At 40.9% G+C, this 17968-nt stretch overlaps 1 protein-coding gene across 1 annotated transcript in view; it reads left to right on the forward strand.

Annotated features, from left to right (window-relative positions):
• Positions 1 to 17968, forward strand: part of LOC109476567 — a 99239-nt gene that overhangs the window by 36856 nt on the left and 44415 nt on the right. Inside the window, exons 46-67 of the mRNA XM_019777552.1 lie at positions 750 to 947; positions 1861 to 2034; positions 2590 to 2805; positions 3466 to 3660; positions 4376 to 4516; positions 4901 to 5004; positions 5339 to 5453; positions 5694 to 5894; positions 6202 to 6601; positions 6913 to 7073; positions 7585 to 7829; positions 8659 to 8813; positions 9179 to 9336; positions 9904 to 10075; positions 10556 to 10628; positions 10993 to 11144; positions 12054 to 12211; positions 12630 to 12868; positions 13388 to 13539; positions 13997 to 14154; positions 14350 to 15048; positions 15447 to 17621. Of these exons, the coding sequence (XP_019633111.1) occupies positions 750 to 947; positions 1861 to 2034; positions 2590 to 2805; positions 3466 to 3660; positions 4376 to 4516; positions 4901 to 5004; positions 5339 to 5453; positions 5694 to 5894; positions 6202 to 6601; positions 6913 to 7073; positions 7585 to 7829; positions 8659 to 8813; positions 9179 to 9336; positions 9904 to 10075; positions 10556 to 10628; positions 10993 to 11144; positions 12054 to 12211; positions 12630 to 12868; positions 13388 to 13539; positions 13997 to 14154; positions 14350 to 15048; positions 15447 to 17621 (6441 nt within the window). The remainder of the gene's footprint in view (positions 1 to 749; positions 948 to 1860; positions 2035 to 2589; positions 2806 to 3465; positions 3661 to 4375; positions 4517 to 4900; positions 5005 to 5338; positions 5454 to 5693; positions 5895 to 6201; positions 6602 to 6912; positions 7074 to 7584; positions 7830 to 8658; positions 8814 to 9178; positions 9337 to 9903; positions 10076 to 10555; positions 10629 to 10992; positions 11145 to 12053; positions 12212 to 12629; positions 12869 to 13387; positions 13540 to 13996; positions 14155 to 14349; positions 15049 to 15446; positions 17622 to 17968) is intronic.

Below are 17968 nucleotides of genomic sequence, written 5' to 3' on the forward strand. Positions count from 1 at the left end.
TGTCATCTATAAAATCAAGTCTGTGTGGCCATATGTAGACAAGTGGGAGAAGATTGACAGAATATCATGTCAAAAGGGCAGACACAGGAAATGGGTGAACTCGAAGGTCCCAGAATCTGGCCGATAGCTGAATTTGAGGTCAATAAGAGGGAGATTAAAAAAAACTGGTAGCGACCTTCCAACCCTGCACATTTTCTTTTCAAGTCTTGATTCATCGTATAATCTTCTTGATTATTGAAATAAAATGTGTGAAGATAAAAATTGAAACTGTGTAGACATATTCTCTCTGTAATTTCATGATAAGAAACGCTGCCTTTCAGTTTTCTGTGCTCGTAAACCTACAAACAGAATAGCCTTTATTTCAGTACCATGGACAGCGACCGTCTGTCTTTTTGATCGAAAGAAGCTTTATTCACATTTAACTCTAAACGCTGCTTTAAGTGAAGATTTTTCTAATGTACTTCGACACAATGAGTTTCACTCTATGATTGTTATAGAAAAAAGATACCTTCAATGTAATATTGTATCTGTATAGCCGGTATATCTGCCCTTCGACGTAACATGTAACCCTTGAACATATAACTCTAAACATTGTTTGAAGCTATCTAATGATAATTCCCCAACGGTAATAATGCTCCTACTTACTGTATTTAGCAAAGTTGAAAAATTGACTTCTTCATTCTTTAAAGATAACATAATATTGAGTGAATGAGCGTGTGGATATAAAAGTTAACATTTCTCTCATTCAGGTGAAACCAAGACTGTGAAGTTTGGGACGGTCTTCAACTTGACCTTTGCAATCGGAAAGGAGGGAGACAACTTTGTCTTTGACTTCTCCTTGAGGTTCTGCAAGGATGCTGCAACCTGTACGAACAACACCTTCCTGCAGAAAACTAAAGTTCCCCAACCCACCTGCTACAAACAAGACACGTGGACACCAACTACAGGTGTGTAAGCTTACTGTAGATCTTGACACTTTTGTGGTGTTTTTTTTTGTGTGCGGTAACCACTTCACCACAAAGTTATAATCTTTCAAAATGTTTCAAATTAGTACGGCATGACATGATTATGAATTGTTTCAACCCTGACCTTGAAACACTGCAAAAACTTATTTTCCCTCCTTCTGTACATACCAGAGAAAACGTGAAGATAATCTACAGTACCTATGAGGATGTAGTACTTTTACATATTGTATCTTATCTAGACTTATAGCTAAAATTCCTGTCCTTGCAAACTATTAAACTACAAGCAAAGATCTCTGTTCCTCGTTATATTAATGATTGTCACTAATTATAATTTCCAGAATTGCAGATTCTGAAGTATTGGTATGATGTTTATAATTATCTATTGTGCATGCCCAGACTGTAAGATCTTATCCACTCCCACTGGGTTGAACTTTGACCCTTTTCTTGTTGATAAGTGTGATGGAATCTAAGTGCAGAAATAGATGTAAAAAGTATTTTCCACAGGGTACAGTATTGGGACCAGTGCTTAAGATTTGAACCAAAAACAGTCGCTAGTCAATTAATTTATTGCTCTTAAAAACAGTAGTTACATACTATCTTCAGTTATGGACAACTGATTTCCAAGGTAGCCCAACAGAACAGTTACAAAGGACATAGACATAAATCACATTAAGTACAGTGTAGGGCAAAATTAACATAATTGTAATCAAATGATAAGATAGAGATAATAGATAATATGAACAAAGAGTACAAGTAATCAATCATAAGAAACAAGACATGTCAACCAAAACAAATAGTCAAAATCATAAAGCATATTCATAGTCCGTGCCATTCCAGTCAAGGAATAAGTCAGTCTATGAGTCAATAACTGAAGGTTACCTTGCCCCCTGTACAGGATCTGTTAGCACCGCCATCACACAGATGAAGCAGGCGGCCGCTAGAGTGCGAGCACCAGCGGTACTGCCCGGTGTGTTTGTGGAGGCAGCAGACAGAATCATGGGACTGGTACAGGTGTTCACTGGAGCTACAGACTGTACAGGGTCCACCACCGGATGGACAGGGGATAACAGTAAGTGTAGTCTTCTTTATCCTTCATAATGGCAATGACAATAGGGGCTAGATACATATTGATATCATAATATTGTATCATATGATTGTAAATAGTGAATTGTGTAAAGTTTGCCATGTACTGTTAATTTTGTAATGTTTTGTACGTTTGTAATATATGTATGTAAATATGAATGTGTAGACCACAGGAAGAATAGCCTCTTATGAGGCTAATTGTGGATCTGAATAAAACTGAAACTGAAATAAGATAGGAAGGGCCATGATGTACAAATTTGGCTACACATAGACTATACATATCAGATAGACTTTTCAAAAACAGGCTAATGAAGACTACGGAAATAGATGAACACAACAAACAATGGCAATTTTAGAATGATAATCATCTCTGTAACACCTTTCATGTTGAAAAATCCATATTTTTTCTTATGTATCATTATTTACAATTATGTATCTGCTATATTTTTTATATTGTTGTATTGTGAATGATAATGAAGTTTAAATAAAAGAAAATCAGGCAAATACAGACCTACATTAAATATCAACACTATGTTCCCAGATTGCCCAGCTGCCGTGTTACCGACCCTTCCTACTGGAGTTGGCTGTGCCGCCAGTGATGGCTGCTACTCTGTGACCTGCTGCATGACCCTTGACCTCTGCTCCATCAGGACGGTCAAGCCGAACTTCCACGTGACCTTCGACCCCTGCACCTACAGCATGTCTGTGGGGATGGGAAAGTGGACATCAGAGTTCAACTTGTACCAGTACACTTGGGGTGGGTTTCCGAACAACCCGGTTGGCAGTTATTTCAAATTTAGTGGTTTGACTCGTAATCGGTATCTAATTGACTTCCATAATGTACTAAAAGTTGCTGCATGCATATTGGGGATAAATAACTCTGATGGCAAGCTTTGAAAAGATTGTGTCTTACTTCTGTGTATTCGTGCCTTGGTTTTTGGCATTGCCTCAGGGGCGGAGCAAATTAAGCCTTGTTCTGAATGCATTAAATTAAGCAGTACATTATATCTAAGTAACTTGTGACTTACTAAGTCTTATAAGGTAATAGAACGCTCTGTCTTACAATTTGTACTCTGGATTCTACCAAAGTTGTATAGCTAGATTGATGTGTAGATTGTATTTAATTAAGTGGTATTCTTATACAATTTTAAGTGGTTAATAGTCTTATAAAACAACTTGCCTTACATTGTACCTGATGCAATCGTTGTGCAACAAAACTTGACTTGATTTGTAAGTTTTTATCATGAGCATTCATAACTTTATGCATCTGTAATTGATTGTAATTTTCATCATCCTATCTATGACCATTTATTAGAAAAATATTTATTTTATTATTTTTTTTAATTTATTTCAAATGCAAAAAACATTAGAAAGTTCTTCAAATTAGGATATTAATTTACATCTATCGTCATTACAGGTCAAACTGAGACCATCGCCATTGCTTCAGTCCTATCCTTCACCTACAGTATCCAGAAGCTGGACAGCGAAAATGTTTTCCAGATCAGCTCCTCCTTCAGACTGTCCTGTGGGACAAGCTCTGCACTAAACATCCCAATCATGCACAACACTAAAGTTCCGTACAAGACTGACTGTGCAGCTGTCAGCATTCCGGGTGAGTTGTGTTTGTTTGTTTGTTTGTTTGTTTGTTACTATTCTTCCTGGAGTCCAGCAACTTAAAATAATAATAATAATAATAATTACTTGTAGCAATAATGATAATACATAAGACATACAATGCTGAAATTATAACAAACTTGAAACAAAATCAGCATAGAGAAATAAGTGTATTGGAGGTCAGAGGTCAAATAATAGAAACAATATGTCTGAACTGAGAGTAATAATTGGTGTACTTGTCCAATCAATGAAAAATGGAAGTAACAAAACAGTAAACAAATATTTGAACTGACATAAATAATAACAAAATATAAACACAGTTGTGTGTTAAACAAGAAGTTGTGAGTTTGGAAGGTTTGATCTTTGGTGATAAAATTATGAAATAAATTGGTTTCAGATTAGTTTTTTTTTTTGTTAGAAACCTAACAGTATTGAGGAATGGATGTGTTTAGTAATACTGGGATTCAAGAATCACAATACCATAACATAATTGTTCTTACAAAACGTCAAATGCACACAAACGCAGAGAGGGAGAGAGAGAGGGAGAGAGAAAGAGAGAGAGAGAGAAATACACTTTCATCACACACACACACACAAACACACACACACGCTCACACACACACATGAACGCGGCAACACAAGCACAAAGACACACACACACACATTATGACACGCACACATCTGCTCTAAACCACTACATATCCTTTCTCCAGACACAGTTGATACCTTCCTAGCCCTACAAGGTGGCCAGGTAGGAAAGGCAGGACAGGACTATGTGATGAGAGGTCTGGGACTGGCCGACACCTTCGCTGGACACAGCTGTAGTCATCAGGGTGGCTGGCACGGGCTAGATGGTATGTCCCATTTTGTGATAACTTACTATTACATCAAATACATGTACTATACGTGTTATTGCCCTAACATCGCACGCTTTTGCACGTACGCGCTCGAACTCACGGTGCTCCATCGCTAGTTTTATACGTGCATAATATGATCAGTAAAAATCGTGCGAAGTTAGTGCACTTGCAAAGTTTAAGCACCCTATGTTGTATGTCACATCTATGGAATCAATGGAGGAATAGCTAGATGTTTCTACATGCATGATGTAGTCAGGGTAGTAACAAAAAGAAAACTGTAGAACTGATTTTGTAAGTTTCGAGTTACCAAATACACCTCAATTAAATTGACAAAATGTAGCTCTATGTATCCTGGTTTTATAAACTTTGCATCTGTTCCAGCCTGTCCAAGCACGTTACAGCCTCCAACATTGCCTAGCTCAGTGGACTGCAGGTTCGATGATCTGTGCATGGGAATGAGCTGTTGCGTGGACTTTGACCTAAAGGTATATATTAACTATAATTAGCTCAAAATATGATCATATACACATAGTTTGGACCATATTTAACCATATTTTCCTCATACCAAAACAGAACGGCTTCTTCAGCATTTTCAAGGGTAAGAATATACCGTTATAAGATACATATTATAAAAAGGAAACTCTCATTCAGATGAGCAAATTTAATAGAAGCAAACCTAGTGAACTGAATCACGTAGCACCGAAATGCACTTTTTTCATTTCTTTTGTGTCATGCCCCTGAAAAGCATCCTTACATATAGAAAAATTCTAATTTGTAAAAAATTTAACAAAGTTGATGATAAATTGTCTTCGTTTTTAGGTTGGCACGTTCAGGACCACTGCAGCTTTGCACTTTGACCCCTGCAAGTTAACGTTGTCGGCCCGAATTGGTGGTACAGACTTTACTGGCCTGGATCTCTACAGTTACACCTGGGGTAAGTTACAAACACAAAGTAGTTTTCTTCTCCAAGCACGTGCACATATGGTCCATAACCTGGACTAGACATGGTAACTGGTGCTGTAGCAGACACCCCGTGGTGTCTGGTTATGCAGCAATACTGTAGGGGCTGGCCACCATTTACGTGTATACGGATGTGTTGGAGTAACAAATAACAGTTTGTTGGTTACCCATGTGAAGGTTAACATTATACATTTTCTTACCTTTGCCTCTATAGGAACTGAACAGACACAGAATGTTGGTGTCAATGATAAGCTTCGCCTCACGTACACAATCAGCTACGACAAGCCAGCTAAGACCTATTACCTCAACTTCTCTGTAGCAACGTGTGTGGACACGTGTACTACACCAGTGGTCATCCTATCACAAGTGGGCTTTCCTGAACCAGCCTGTGTTCAGGAGACACCTGTCCTCCCAGGTATGCCCCCTAGTAAAACTTGTTCGAAGTGCATGCAATGTTTGCTATGTTATGCCATGGCTAAAAGTATCCTCATGTAGAACTTCTATGATTGGTGTTGCCCCCCCTGTCCTTGGTGCTGATTGGTGAATGTTATTCTTGTCCTTGGTGCTGATTGGTGCATGGTATCCCTGTCCCTGGTGCTGATTGGTGAATGCTCTCTCTGTCCTTGGTGCTGATTGGTGAATGCTATCCTTGTCCTTGATCCTGATTGCTTATACTGATTTATTTCAAAGTATAAGTCATGCAAACTCTGCTATTTTTACAGGAGCTGGAACCATTCAGGATCTTATCACACAGTACAGCGACAACCTTGGCGATGCCGCCCTCCAGCCTGCCTACAGATACTGGGGTCTTCCCGAGGACTTCAACCCTCAGGACACCTGCGTGGTCCCTGCATCATCACCTTCATGTGACCTTGACCTCAGCACCTTGAACCTCCCCGACACGTACCAGTATTCCCTCCACGACTCCTGTACAGGGATTGAGACCTGCGTGGAGTGTGACCTTCAGGTTCAAGCAAGGTCGTCCAAGGTGGCTGTCAGCTTTGACCCCTGTGACATGACCTTGACCCTTGCCCTACACACCATGACCCACACCGTCAAGCTGTATGACTTTGAGTGGGAAGTGGAGCATGTCTGGGAGGTTGGAAATCTGTATCAGCTCAAGTAAGTCAAGAAAATGTACCGTTTTTATCAACCTTGAACAAGTCTTTTACCATGTCATCTGATGTAGATGTGTTTTTTTTTATTTCTGTATGAGCCCTGGAAGATTGGCCTGTAGGACTAAATAGCTTTGAAATAAAGAAACAAACATCTTTGGATAGTGTCTTTAGCTAAACTTGGCTGGTTTCAAAGGAAGCAAAAAACAAACAGCATACAAACTTGGACGATACTGTTGTATATATAATGTAGAATGTACATTTGCTCAACCTAATGTAAGAATAAATAAAGAATATCTTCTTCATGGGATTTTCCAGGTACACACTAACGAATGACCTTGAGGCAAGGCAGTACAGGATTGACCTTGAGGTCATGACCTGCCTTGACCCTGACAGTTGTCAGTCCTGTGGTCATGTGATGCAGAACTCTGTCTTCCCCAAACCAACGTGTGATTCTGAAGAAAGCTGTGAACTAGACGGTAAGTGTTGAAACTTTGCAGCTTACGTGTGCTAGATTTGCAACATTTTCAACTGCTTCAATTCTCAATTCCTGTCCTCTGTGCTGATTGGTGACTGTTATCCATGTCATTGGTTCTGATTGATGATTGCCACAACTTTCCTTGATGCTGATTGGTGATTGCCACCTCAGTCCTTGATGCTGATTGGTTATAGTGATTAAATATTGGACTGAAAATAGCCACTATCTGATGTATGCAGACAATTTTGGATGCTACATTTGCAACCCTATGAATTCATTTTCATTAATTTTCATATTTCAGGATAAACAATATTGTGTTACAGTGTCCCATTTACGGCTGTAAATTTTAATGAAAATTGAAACTTTGAAATTTTCCTTTTTTTATTTACTTCATAACTAACCAAGGCTCATTGTGAGCCACTGTAATGATTCGGGTTATATTATTTTGAAATGATGATAGATACCACTTCGGCTCAAATCTTTGTACAAATTGTAACATTGCCTTATTACAGATTCCAACCCAGGTCTGAGTGTAACAGCCTACCTGAACAGTTTCGGAGCCGGCACCACAGACGCAGCGGCAGAAGAAGCCCTTGCAAACGTGTACCGGTGTCAGGGAATCCCCTACATGATGACTGAGTCCTGTACAGCACAGGCAGACAACTGTCGGTGGACATCTTCCCACTCAGAAGGGACAGACTGTGGGGCGGAGAACAGCTGTACTGGGATCACCTGCTGCCATGAATTTGACTACAAGGTAAGATCTAGAAAAAATACAAGCAATATCTGCCAAAACAGACTGTTTTAGATTTTCTTTTTTTCCAAGAACAATAAATGAGTGGAATAAGCTGCCGGGACAGTTAGTAAAAGCCCAGACAGTGGAGGACTTTAAGGCCGGGCTCCTGGCCGCGCAGCCATAGTCCGTCGCACCCACCCCCCCTCTCAGTGATACCCCAGTAGGGGTTGTTAGAGAGTAAGAAGAAGAAGAAGAAGAAGAAATACAACAAGGTGACAATGTGGTCTTGTGGTTAGGGTTGTTGACTTAGAAGCTAAGGGTCCTGGGTCCAAGTCCCTGGCAGCATTGTTCTATGGAGAACTTTACACCTGCACTTAAACCAGGTGAAAATGAGTACCTAACTTTGGGCAGGGATGTATGCCATGCATTTGATTACAAGGTACATTTTGTTGGATCTTCTCTATTTGTGTAGAGGATAAAAAATTGACTTCGGGAGCAACCAAAGATCTTGAATCGTTTGTTTTATCTTTTCTTTTGTTTTGACAGTGATCTGTCCACCACAAATCCATAACACTGCAAATATCATGCCCTTGTACAACTATTGTACTATAGATATATTGTAACCATTAAGTATAAATTGAAATGCTGTGTGAACCTTCCCTTCTCTTTTCCTGCAAAATGAGACAAATGCAAAAGTTTTACAATTCAGGAAGAATAGTAGAAGTCAAGAAGTACATAGAATTTAATTGAATTTTGATGATAATGTGGCCAAAAATCCTAGAACGACATAAAACATTTTGTGATTTATGTGTTGATGAATGATAAATTTCGATTACAATTTCTCTTGCAGATTATCACAAAACATCTCAGTGTCTTCTTCGACATCGACCCGTGTACGTACATCATTTCCCACGGAATCGGCAGCCAGACGTTTACCCACAATTTCTTTGACTTTCCCTGGGGAGAAGAGCAGCGAATCAGGATTGAGAAGGCTTTCTTCATCAAGTAAGTTCTTTTTGTTATAATAATTTACAATACATATTAAGTAATAAACTCTCATATGAAAGCTATTTTATGTTTCTTCTAACTTTATGTTCTGATATGAATGAATGATTGCATTGAGTAATTCACCATGTTTTTGTGTTACAGTAGTGAATGACCAGATTGTATGACATCTTTACAAAGCCTGAAGGGACTGACCAATCAAGGGCCTCCATTTTCTAAATTGATTATAAGGCTGTAATACCATTGGCCAGCCAAGAAATTTACTTTATGGGGACTGTACAATGATTCTGTCTTGTGTAATCACCATATTAGGTTAACTACTAAAGAGATGATTATGGTAACGATGCTCTTCATTTCTGTGTTAGGTACACTGTGGCAGATGAAGGCAGTGCCTACAGAGTGAGCTACTTCGTGGCCCAGTGCAAGGATGACACGTGTCAGAACGGATGGGACCTTCTATCTGACCAGATTGTCACCAAGCGACAGTGTACAAAAGAGACATGTAGTGCACTTCAACTACCAGGTCAGAAAAAACAGTATTGTTTACAAAAGAATCTGTGTTAGTCATTATTTTCAGGTACGGAGGTATTGTTTTGGGTGGGTTTGAGTCATGGGTTTGTCTCTTTTCTAATTGCTTTGGTTGCATGGGATGTGACTTTGACGCTAGATTGACAGGGAGGTCACCCTAAATTGACTCAGCATGCACATTCAGTAAGTGCTAAATATTTTAATTGCTTTGGTAGCATGGAATATGATTTTGACGCTAGATTGACAGGGAGGTCACCCTAAAATTGACTCAGCATGCACATTCAGTAAGTGCTAAATATTTTAATTGCTTTGGTAGCATGGAATATGATTTTGATGCTAGATTGACAGGGAGGTCACCCTAAAATTGACTCAGCATGCACATTCAGTAAGTGCGAAATATTTACATCATACCAAAACATTTGCCGCAGATCTGTGAACTTGAAGACAGTGAAAATCAAAATTGTCCCAAAAAGTCCCAGCAAAGATGAATGGCTACGCCCCCGAGGCATTGCCAATAAAAAGATTTCGCGGTATCTAATTCTTCTTATATTTTGTTTTACAGGTGATGGCAGCCTTTCTGGCTTCGCCACCGAGTTGGCCGGTACTGTGAATGAATATGTAGATGATGCAGTCTTTTGTAAACTGGACATGACGGACCAACTTGGAGGAGAAGAGTGCTCCCTCCAACCAAGTGGGGTTGGACCATCTGAATGTTCCAGTATCAACCTTCCCGAGTAAGTAAAATAAAAAAGAATTGTAAAAGTGAACTCACTAAAAAGAGATACTAATTCTGCCCGCCTTAGGCCAGGGCCTCCCCCCCTAAAGTGCCCCAACAGGGGCTATATATAGGGGTGTAGCCGGGGCTCACATAACACCTCAGAGCCCAGGCAAAGATGAAGATGAAGATGAATCCGTAGATCATGAGAGATAAGACAATGATGCTATGTACAGTATTCCTAGGCTCCTTGTACTGGAAAAATTCCCCCTGCTGTTTTAACAAGTACAATGAACAGTAGACCATGGCTTGAATACCATATTGCATGCAACTGGAAAGACTTGCTACTAGAATGGTCCTTTACTAGGATGGCCTTTTCAATATTTTTGCTTATAGGAAAGAGCTAGAGCTAATTACCAGTTTGATCATGAGATCTTAACTGTCTGACCAAATCGTGAAGTTGTAGTTTTTCTTATTTTCTTAATCTTCTTACTCGCAGTATTCCTGGACTTCACTGTGAGATTAACCCAGGATGTCTTGGATTTGTCTGTTGTATGGAGATTGACTTAAAGGTATAGTTTTCACATACTTAAACCTTGTTGCTGCCTAACGCCATGAAAGATAGAGAATCAAATTACTGCCTTATTGAGATGTACACTTGCTATTGAACGTTACTGTATCTTTAAGCAATTTTAAGAGGGTTAGGTTGGTCAACGAAGGTTTTCATTTCACAGTAAATGCACTGCAATAAATAAGTAATTTTGTGTATCTTCCTTTTAAAAACGTTATCATTCAAATCTGTTCTCAAACAATAAGTACTAAGGAATTTTTGTATCACATACATTTTCAACCTTTACCTATGCAAGTAGTACAATGGGATATTTCCGAGTGCCATAAAAAGATGCAATGACATTAACAACCATCTGCCTTTCTTAGGTGAAGACCTGGAGTTTTAGGATGGGGGTTACGTATGACCCAGAGACATACAGAGTGGAAGCAGTTGTAGGAAACAGAAGACATGACTACGAGCCATTCCTGTACCCATGGGGGGAGGAGCAGACTGACACCGTTGGCCCAATCACTGTCAAGTAAGTAAAACTGCTTATTCTTAGTGCTCATTGGTTATTGTTGCCCCTTTCCTTAGCCCTGATTGGTTATTAGCATCCTTACTGCTGATTAGAACTTGCCACCGCTTTCCTTCGTGCTGATTTGTTATTGTTGTCCCTGTCCTTGTCACTCATTGGTTACTGTTAACCCTATTCTTGGTGCTTACTGCTGATTAGAACTTGCCGCCGCTTTCCTTCGTGCTGATTTGTTATTGTTGCCCCTGTCCTTGTCGCTCATTGGTTACTGTTAACCCTATTCTTGGTGCTTGTATTGGTGACTGTATAACCCCTGTCCTTAGTCCTGATTCGTTATTACCACCCTATCGATACTGATGAGTGGAACATTCTCCCTATAGTGCTGATTGGTTGTTGTTACTCCTGTCCTTAGTGCTGATTGGCTGTTGTTGCCAGTGTCCTTTGTGCTCATTGGTGACATCGTAATTTTATCCCAGTGTTACACGTAGTATTGGTCAACACAAAAGCCACATTTGATACTCTTTTTGATCTCCATTGTACAAATGTGAATGATATGAAAGACTAGATATTTGGAATTGACACACAAGTAAAGATGTAGGTATACGTAGCTACAGTTGCAATTTTTGTCTCACAAAGACTCTTTTCAAAACATACAAGTCATGCAATTCAATGAACCATCCCTTACACAATAATAACGCCTGATCATAATTATAACAATAATAATCATAATCATAACACTGATCATAATAATTTTTCATAATTCAACTCATAACTGATCATAATAATAACTGATCATAATGATAATAGTCATGATAATAACAATAATCATAATCATAATAATAACTGATCATACTAATTATTCATAATTCAACTCATAACTGATCATAATAATAACAAAGACTCTTTTGCCGCTAGGTACAATGTGGACTACCCTGCTGGAGGATTGCGTAACGCTATGAAATTTACCATGGAACTGGATGTCAGCATTGATGGAACCAGGGAACCCAACATGCCTCTCACCATTGAAGCTACCTCTGCTCATCCATTGGTGGATTCTCCATATGTGCTTCCAGGTAGTTTATGAAATCTCTAGAATCTGTCCCTTGCAATCTTTAGAAGTCCTTTAAAACTCTACACTATATTAGATTCATTAAGCCTATTCTTGAAATTCAGAAAATGCACTGAAAAGGCTTTCAAGATGTGTTTGTTCAACGTTTACCTGTAACTAGACTTCGGCGATCTCATACCTCCATGACATGTTCAGTGCTTTCGTAAATCTTATGCATGGTGATGACCACCTGTAAATGGCTAGTATGTACATGACATGTCATGGAGGCAATGATAATTTCATGATACAGAAGTGACCGTGAAACTATGAAGATAAAAGCACCATGAACAAACCTGGAATTACACCATTTACAGTATATTCCATTAAATAAAGGACGTTCTCTTATTAGACATTTCATTCATGGTATTCCCTTTGTATTTCAGGCACTGCAGACAGTTTCCTTGGGGAAAACGGAAACGAACTGAAGAAACAAGCAGTATACCGCTTCTTAGGTGTATCAGACCTGTACACTGCGGATGACTGTAGCCACAGTGTGCAGACAACAGTCCCTGATACTTGTGTAGAACAGAACGGCACCCTCCCGAGTGAACCAGGAAACCTAACCTGCAGCTACACTGACCAATGCAGCAGTGTCGAATGCTGTCTGTCTGTGGACTTCAAGGTACTGTAGATTGTATTTTGATGTGATGTTTTTGCAGTTGAACATATGTTCTGTTTTCCATTGTTTTTCTACTATTGTCAATGTCAATGACACTGAGGTTGAGACACTGAAACTTAGCATTCACTATGCGGTAAAAGTTATATGCAGCAAAATTAAATGTAGTTACAGTTAGTACAAATAGTATTAAAGCTATAAGTATGGTTCAAATATGGAAAACATTGAAGTCGTAATCTTCCTGACCATGTATACAAAAAAAGTGCTGCTGGCTTACTATTGTATATATACACAGAACCATACCTAGCTAGCTCTATGCCTAGATGGGTTTGGGTAAAGATTAAGCACGGTTCTGGATATCCAACATAGATCCAGCATGTCTCTGGATAAGCGCCGATTATCCACAATCCATGCTTGAGTATGGTTGCTGATGAATTATGTTTCTAGATACAACCTTGAAGCTTTTATAGCATAATGATATAAAACAGAAATAAAATTGACATAATTTTTTGATGTGGTTTTCAGACCGGACGTAGGTCCTTCAGAGTATCATACCAGATTGATGTGAATGACTATAAGCTGACAGTTGGACTGGGCAGCTATGAATTCACCAACAGTTTGTTGCTGCCAATGACTGAGGAGAGAGAGGAAACTATCGGTGATGTCTTCAGGATAAGGTAAAGATATTTGCATAGAACATTTAGCCAAAGTTTAAGAATTTACTGAGTGTAAATATCTGTTCTGTAGGCCCATGGACATCCAGATTGATTGATACACAAGGAAATTATTACCTAAGCAACTGGATCGACGTTTCAAACATTTAATTTATTAGTAATCACTGACAAAAACTAGTGGATGCTATACTTGAAATGTATGATAGCTACTTGGGTAACAATTTTCTTGTGCATATGTACTGTAAAATGACATATAGTGGTTTTAACTTTGCATTTTTCTAATGCACCCCCATGTCAGAAAAGTTGCTTTCTTACTCTACAATTAATAACTTAAAAGGCATTTTAACTAGTTGACCAATTCTTGTAGAGATTTAGCAAAGGTAATGATTGATTTCAAACCTGTATATTGTACCCAAATGTATATTACGTGGTTTAATGCACGTGTGTTTTCTTCTTGTAGGTACAACATTGAGAGCTTGACAGACGACCAACAGTACAATACAAACTTGAAGGTCATCTTTAACTCCGGGGAAGGAGAAGAAGAAGAGTTCATCCTCCTTGACAACATCCTCATGCCAGAGGAGGCACTTGATCCTGGTGTACCATTTAAGATCCAAGGTATACATTTATAATTGTTTAGACTTATGGGCAATAACCCAGTAAAGGTTTTTCCAATATGTGCTTCTAGTAATTTCAGACAGTACATGACTGTATATCGGACTATCCATTATCAATCTAGGTATGATGTATATGATAAAACAAATTAACCCTATGCATATTATATGAACAAACCTTTTGCCGTTTTTCTTTCAGGTATTTCTGTGAAACCAATTGCCTTCTATCCTCTAAACACACAACTGGGTGGAATGGATGTAACAAAGACAGGAGACAACGCTGTCCTTCATGGAACTAGTCCTGGTACGGGACTCAACAATGAAGACGGCGGATCACAGACCATACAAGATACCGCAGACTCTCGCTCACACATAGATTTCCCCAACTACGGCAAACTTGAGTCAAGATCATCCATAACCATACTGGTCGCCATTCGCCCGAGTACACTCGACCAGTCTGCACCGATTTTCGACTACAGGGGAGGCAGTGTCGGTCCTGATGTCCATGGTTTATACCTTTGGCTTTCACCGAATGGGAGTCTAAGTGCAAATCTTCAGATGCAGACACAAACCGGGGTAGAAGACGTGATGTTCCAATCCGAAGAAGACGCAGTGAAGGCAGGAGAGTGGAACTTCGTCGGCGTGTCCTACGACAACGTCACGGCAACAGGGCACCTGTGGGTGGACGGAGAAGTAGTCGTGGAGGTACAACATCCACCTGGAAGGCTGGCCACAGACACGTCTGCGAGGGCGGGGTATGCGGAAGATGCCGAGGGGAACGGGTTCGCCTTCAGTGGGAACCTGGCCTGCGTACAGGTCTGGAACCTTTCCCTCACGGGTCAACAAGTGGGAGAAGCCATAAACTTCTGCCCTTACACTGGGTCCTTCTCTATAACAGGTTGGTGTAAAATTTCTCCACATCTTTAGCATTTTTAAACGAAAAGATTTATGTACTGTATTTTTGATTGTCAATGTCAATGTTTTCGGGAAAAAGATAGTTATTATGACCAATTCTTTCTGGATATAAGGGTCCAATTACATGCCTCATGCGATTGCAAACTGAATGCATTTTGGAAAAGGTGAGCATGTGTTCTAAATTTAAAAAAAAAATCAGCTGATTTGTTACAGAAAAGACTTTATTAGATCCTTGTCAGTGGTCTGTTATGTTACAGCCTGCTTGAAGATAATGCGGCATCAAAATCTTACAATGGCTTACAATGATTGTGATTGCACCATAAGCTGAAACACTCGCAACTAGTACATCTTGTATATTCTGATGTTTTTTCTATATTTCAGCCTGGCCAGAAACTGTGGCAAAGTTCCTCCAATCCGTCCACTATGACCCTGCTGGACCAATCGTGGGCACTGTGACAAAGGCTGTCTTCCGCCACTACAACATGTACGACTACCTGGAGCAAGACGAATGTGACACCGCATCCCTCACGGCAAGATCCTGCCCAGACCTTTCCTTGAAACAAGATGACACGGTGTTCCTTCAGCCGTCTGACCAATGCCTTGGAGTCCAGGGCTGTGTAAAGCTGGACTATGCAGTGAAGACATACTCTTTTGGCATATCATTTTCTCTCGACCCAAACGCCTTCACCGTCCGGTACAGTTTTGGTGGGCAACAGTTCACCGCAGACCTCTTCGAAGTGGCAAACGGAGCCATACAAACCCGGCGCATTAGCAGCAGTATCGAGCTGAAGTGGACTGCCCGTCCACTGGAGTTTGGTGAACTCATCAGCGTGAACCTTGACCTCCACTTCACCACAGACAACCACCTGGTTATCCACAGCATTTTGAAGAACGTCAGCCTACCCAACAAGGCTATTGAGCAGTCGGATGCGTCGACTTTCGCAAATGTCCTGTCAAAGGTAAAGGACTTTCCAGCATCTTTGCCAGATACAGACTATCTTTCGTTCACTGGGTCGCAGCTTGGACTAGATGCGGCGATTCTACGACAACCAAGCACGTGGGAAGAGGAACTGACGATGCCAACCTTCACTGCTGGAAGCACCTGCATCTTGAAAACAGCAGCAGAGAACATTGCTGAACTATCCAACAATATGGTCACGTGTGTGGCTCTGGAACACTGCGTGGGGATCCAATGTCAGGCAAGCGTTGACCTCAAGGTCGTTGAACCTGTCTTCCTGGTCTCCCTGAAGATCAACCCCTGTTTGCCTGACGTTGGAACAACAATCAGATTCGAAAACGAACAACACTACCTGAACTTCAGCTCCACGTATGACATTTCAGAGGGACCCTTTGAAATCCTCGACTTTGGAGACCACATCAAGTTACAGTACAGCATTCTACGCGGTCCTGATCAGACCTTCGTCACGACCCTGAACCTTCTCATGTGTGTGAACAACATCTGTGCTGTGAACGTCCCCATCTTGGACGAACTCGCCATCCCCAGGCCTCCGTACTGCACTCGGAGGAGAAGGGACGTCCAGGCCACCGAAGAAGGTTTGAGTTTGGTGAAAACTCCACAGTTCGTTCCTCTCATGATTCACACCCTGGACAACGGTTTGGAGATCCAGGCCCAACAGTGCAAGCACATGCTACATGTACACTACGACCCCAAAGCACCGGACTGCCCGGGTTTACCCCAGATGTGGCACCAGCAAAAGCAGTGTCTACCCTACCGTAACTGCCGCGGGATCTCCTGCTGTGTCCACCTGGATCCGGATCACACAGATCTCATGAGTCACGTCAGCCTGGACATGGAGACATGTGGACGGCACCTGACCATCCGGGTCGGCAACTGGTCATTCACCGAGACCATACCAAAGGCACACAAGAGGTTCTCACAGAAAGAGAAAATCGGAGAAGCGATTCAAGTCTTGTATGCCGCCATGAACCCTGACGGGCACAGAGTTGTGGTGGATTTCAAGCTACATGTATGCGACCACGAATCATCCGAACGGCACTGCCACAAAGTCGAGATTCTAAAAGACGCTGTCATCCCTCTGTTTGCTTGTCGAGAGGAGAAACTGGTCGGCGACACGGCCAGGGCTTCTTCTCTTCGCTACAAGGTGAAAGTCGCTAGACGAATACCAGGCCCAACAACAACAGCAGTCCAAGTCGCTCCTCCTACTGGGAAGTACAAAGAGTTAGCAGCCTACAGAAAGCAACAGGAAGCTATGCACCTGCATCACAGCCTTGTGAAGAGGTCTGCAACAGCCACGAACCCTGTCCTGAACATGACATTCCTGGACATCCGTAAGACGTTGGACTTAAACAACATCGACCCAATCCTCGCATTCAACCTGATGAAGAGCCTAAAGGAGCTGCTTGCAGACCTTGTCAATGAAGCCATCGACCTGCTCTTGAGTAAGGACACTGAAGAGCTCTTCAAGTCCCTCGACTTGACCTTCCGTGGCGGTTGGGAGTACCCCAGGCAGACGATCAACTTCTTTTCATATTCACAGTTTTTCCTGGTTGGTGGGCTTGTACCGATGACATTTGGTAAGTATCTTGAAAGTTCATAAGTGTTGGTAGAAGTTATCATGAAGCCAGTTTGAGGATTTAGCCAAATTTCGACTGCACAACTCCAAGAAATGAGCAATTAACGACGTCACATTATGCAGTGAATTACAACCAACCCTCAACAAAGACGGGCACGCCACAGACTTTCTGCAACCTATGATCCCACTGCTTAAGTTCCGTGCTGTGTCATCTGCGTACATGGCATCACTGAAGTGGTGGATTTGTCATTCCTTGACAAAGGCTGGAGTTTTACGGTCGAACATTTGGTCCGAGTCAAACGTCATGTGTTGGAAATATTACATTTCAAACTTGGTTGACTTCGTAAT

This window comes from Branchiostoma belcheri, unplaced genomic scaffold (genome assembly GCF_001625305.1).
Source record: "Branchiostoma belcheri isolate BF01 breed outbred unplaced genomic scaffold, Haploidv18h27 scaffold38, whole genome shotgun sequence".
NCBI lineage: Eukaryota > Metazoa > Chordata > Leptocardii > Amphioxiformes > Branchiostomatidae > Branchiostoma > Branchiostoma belcheri.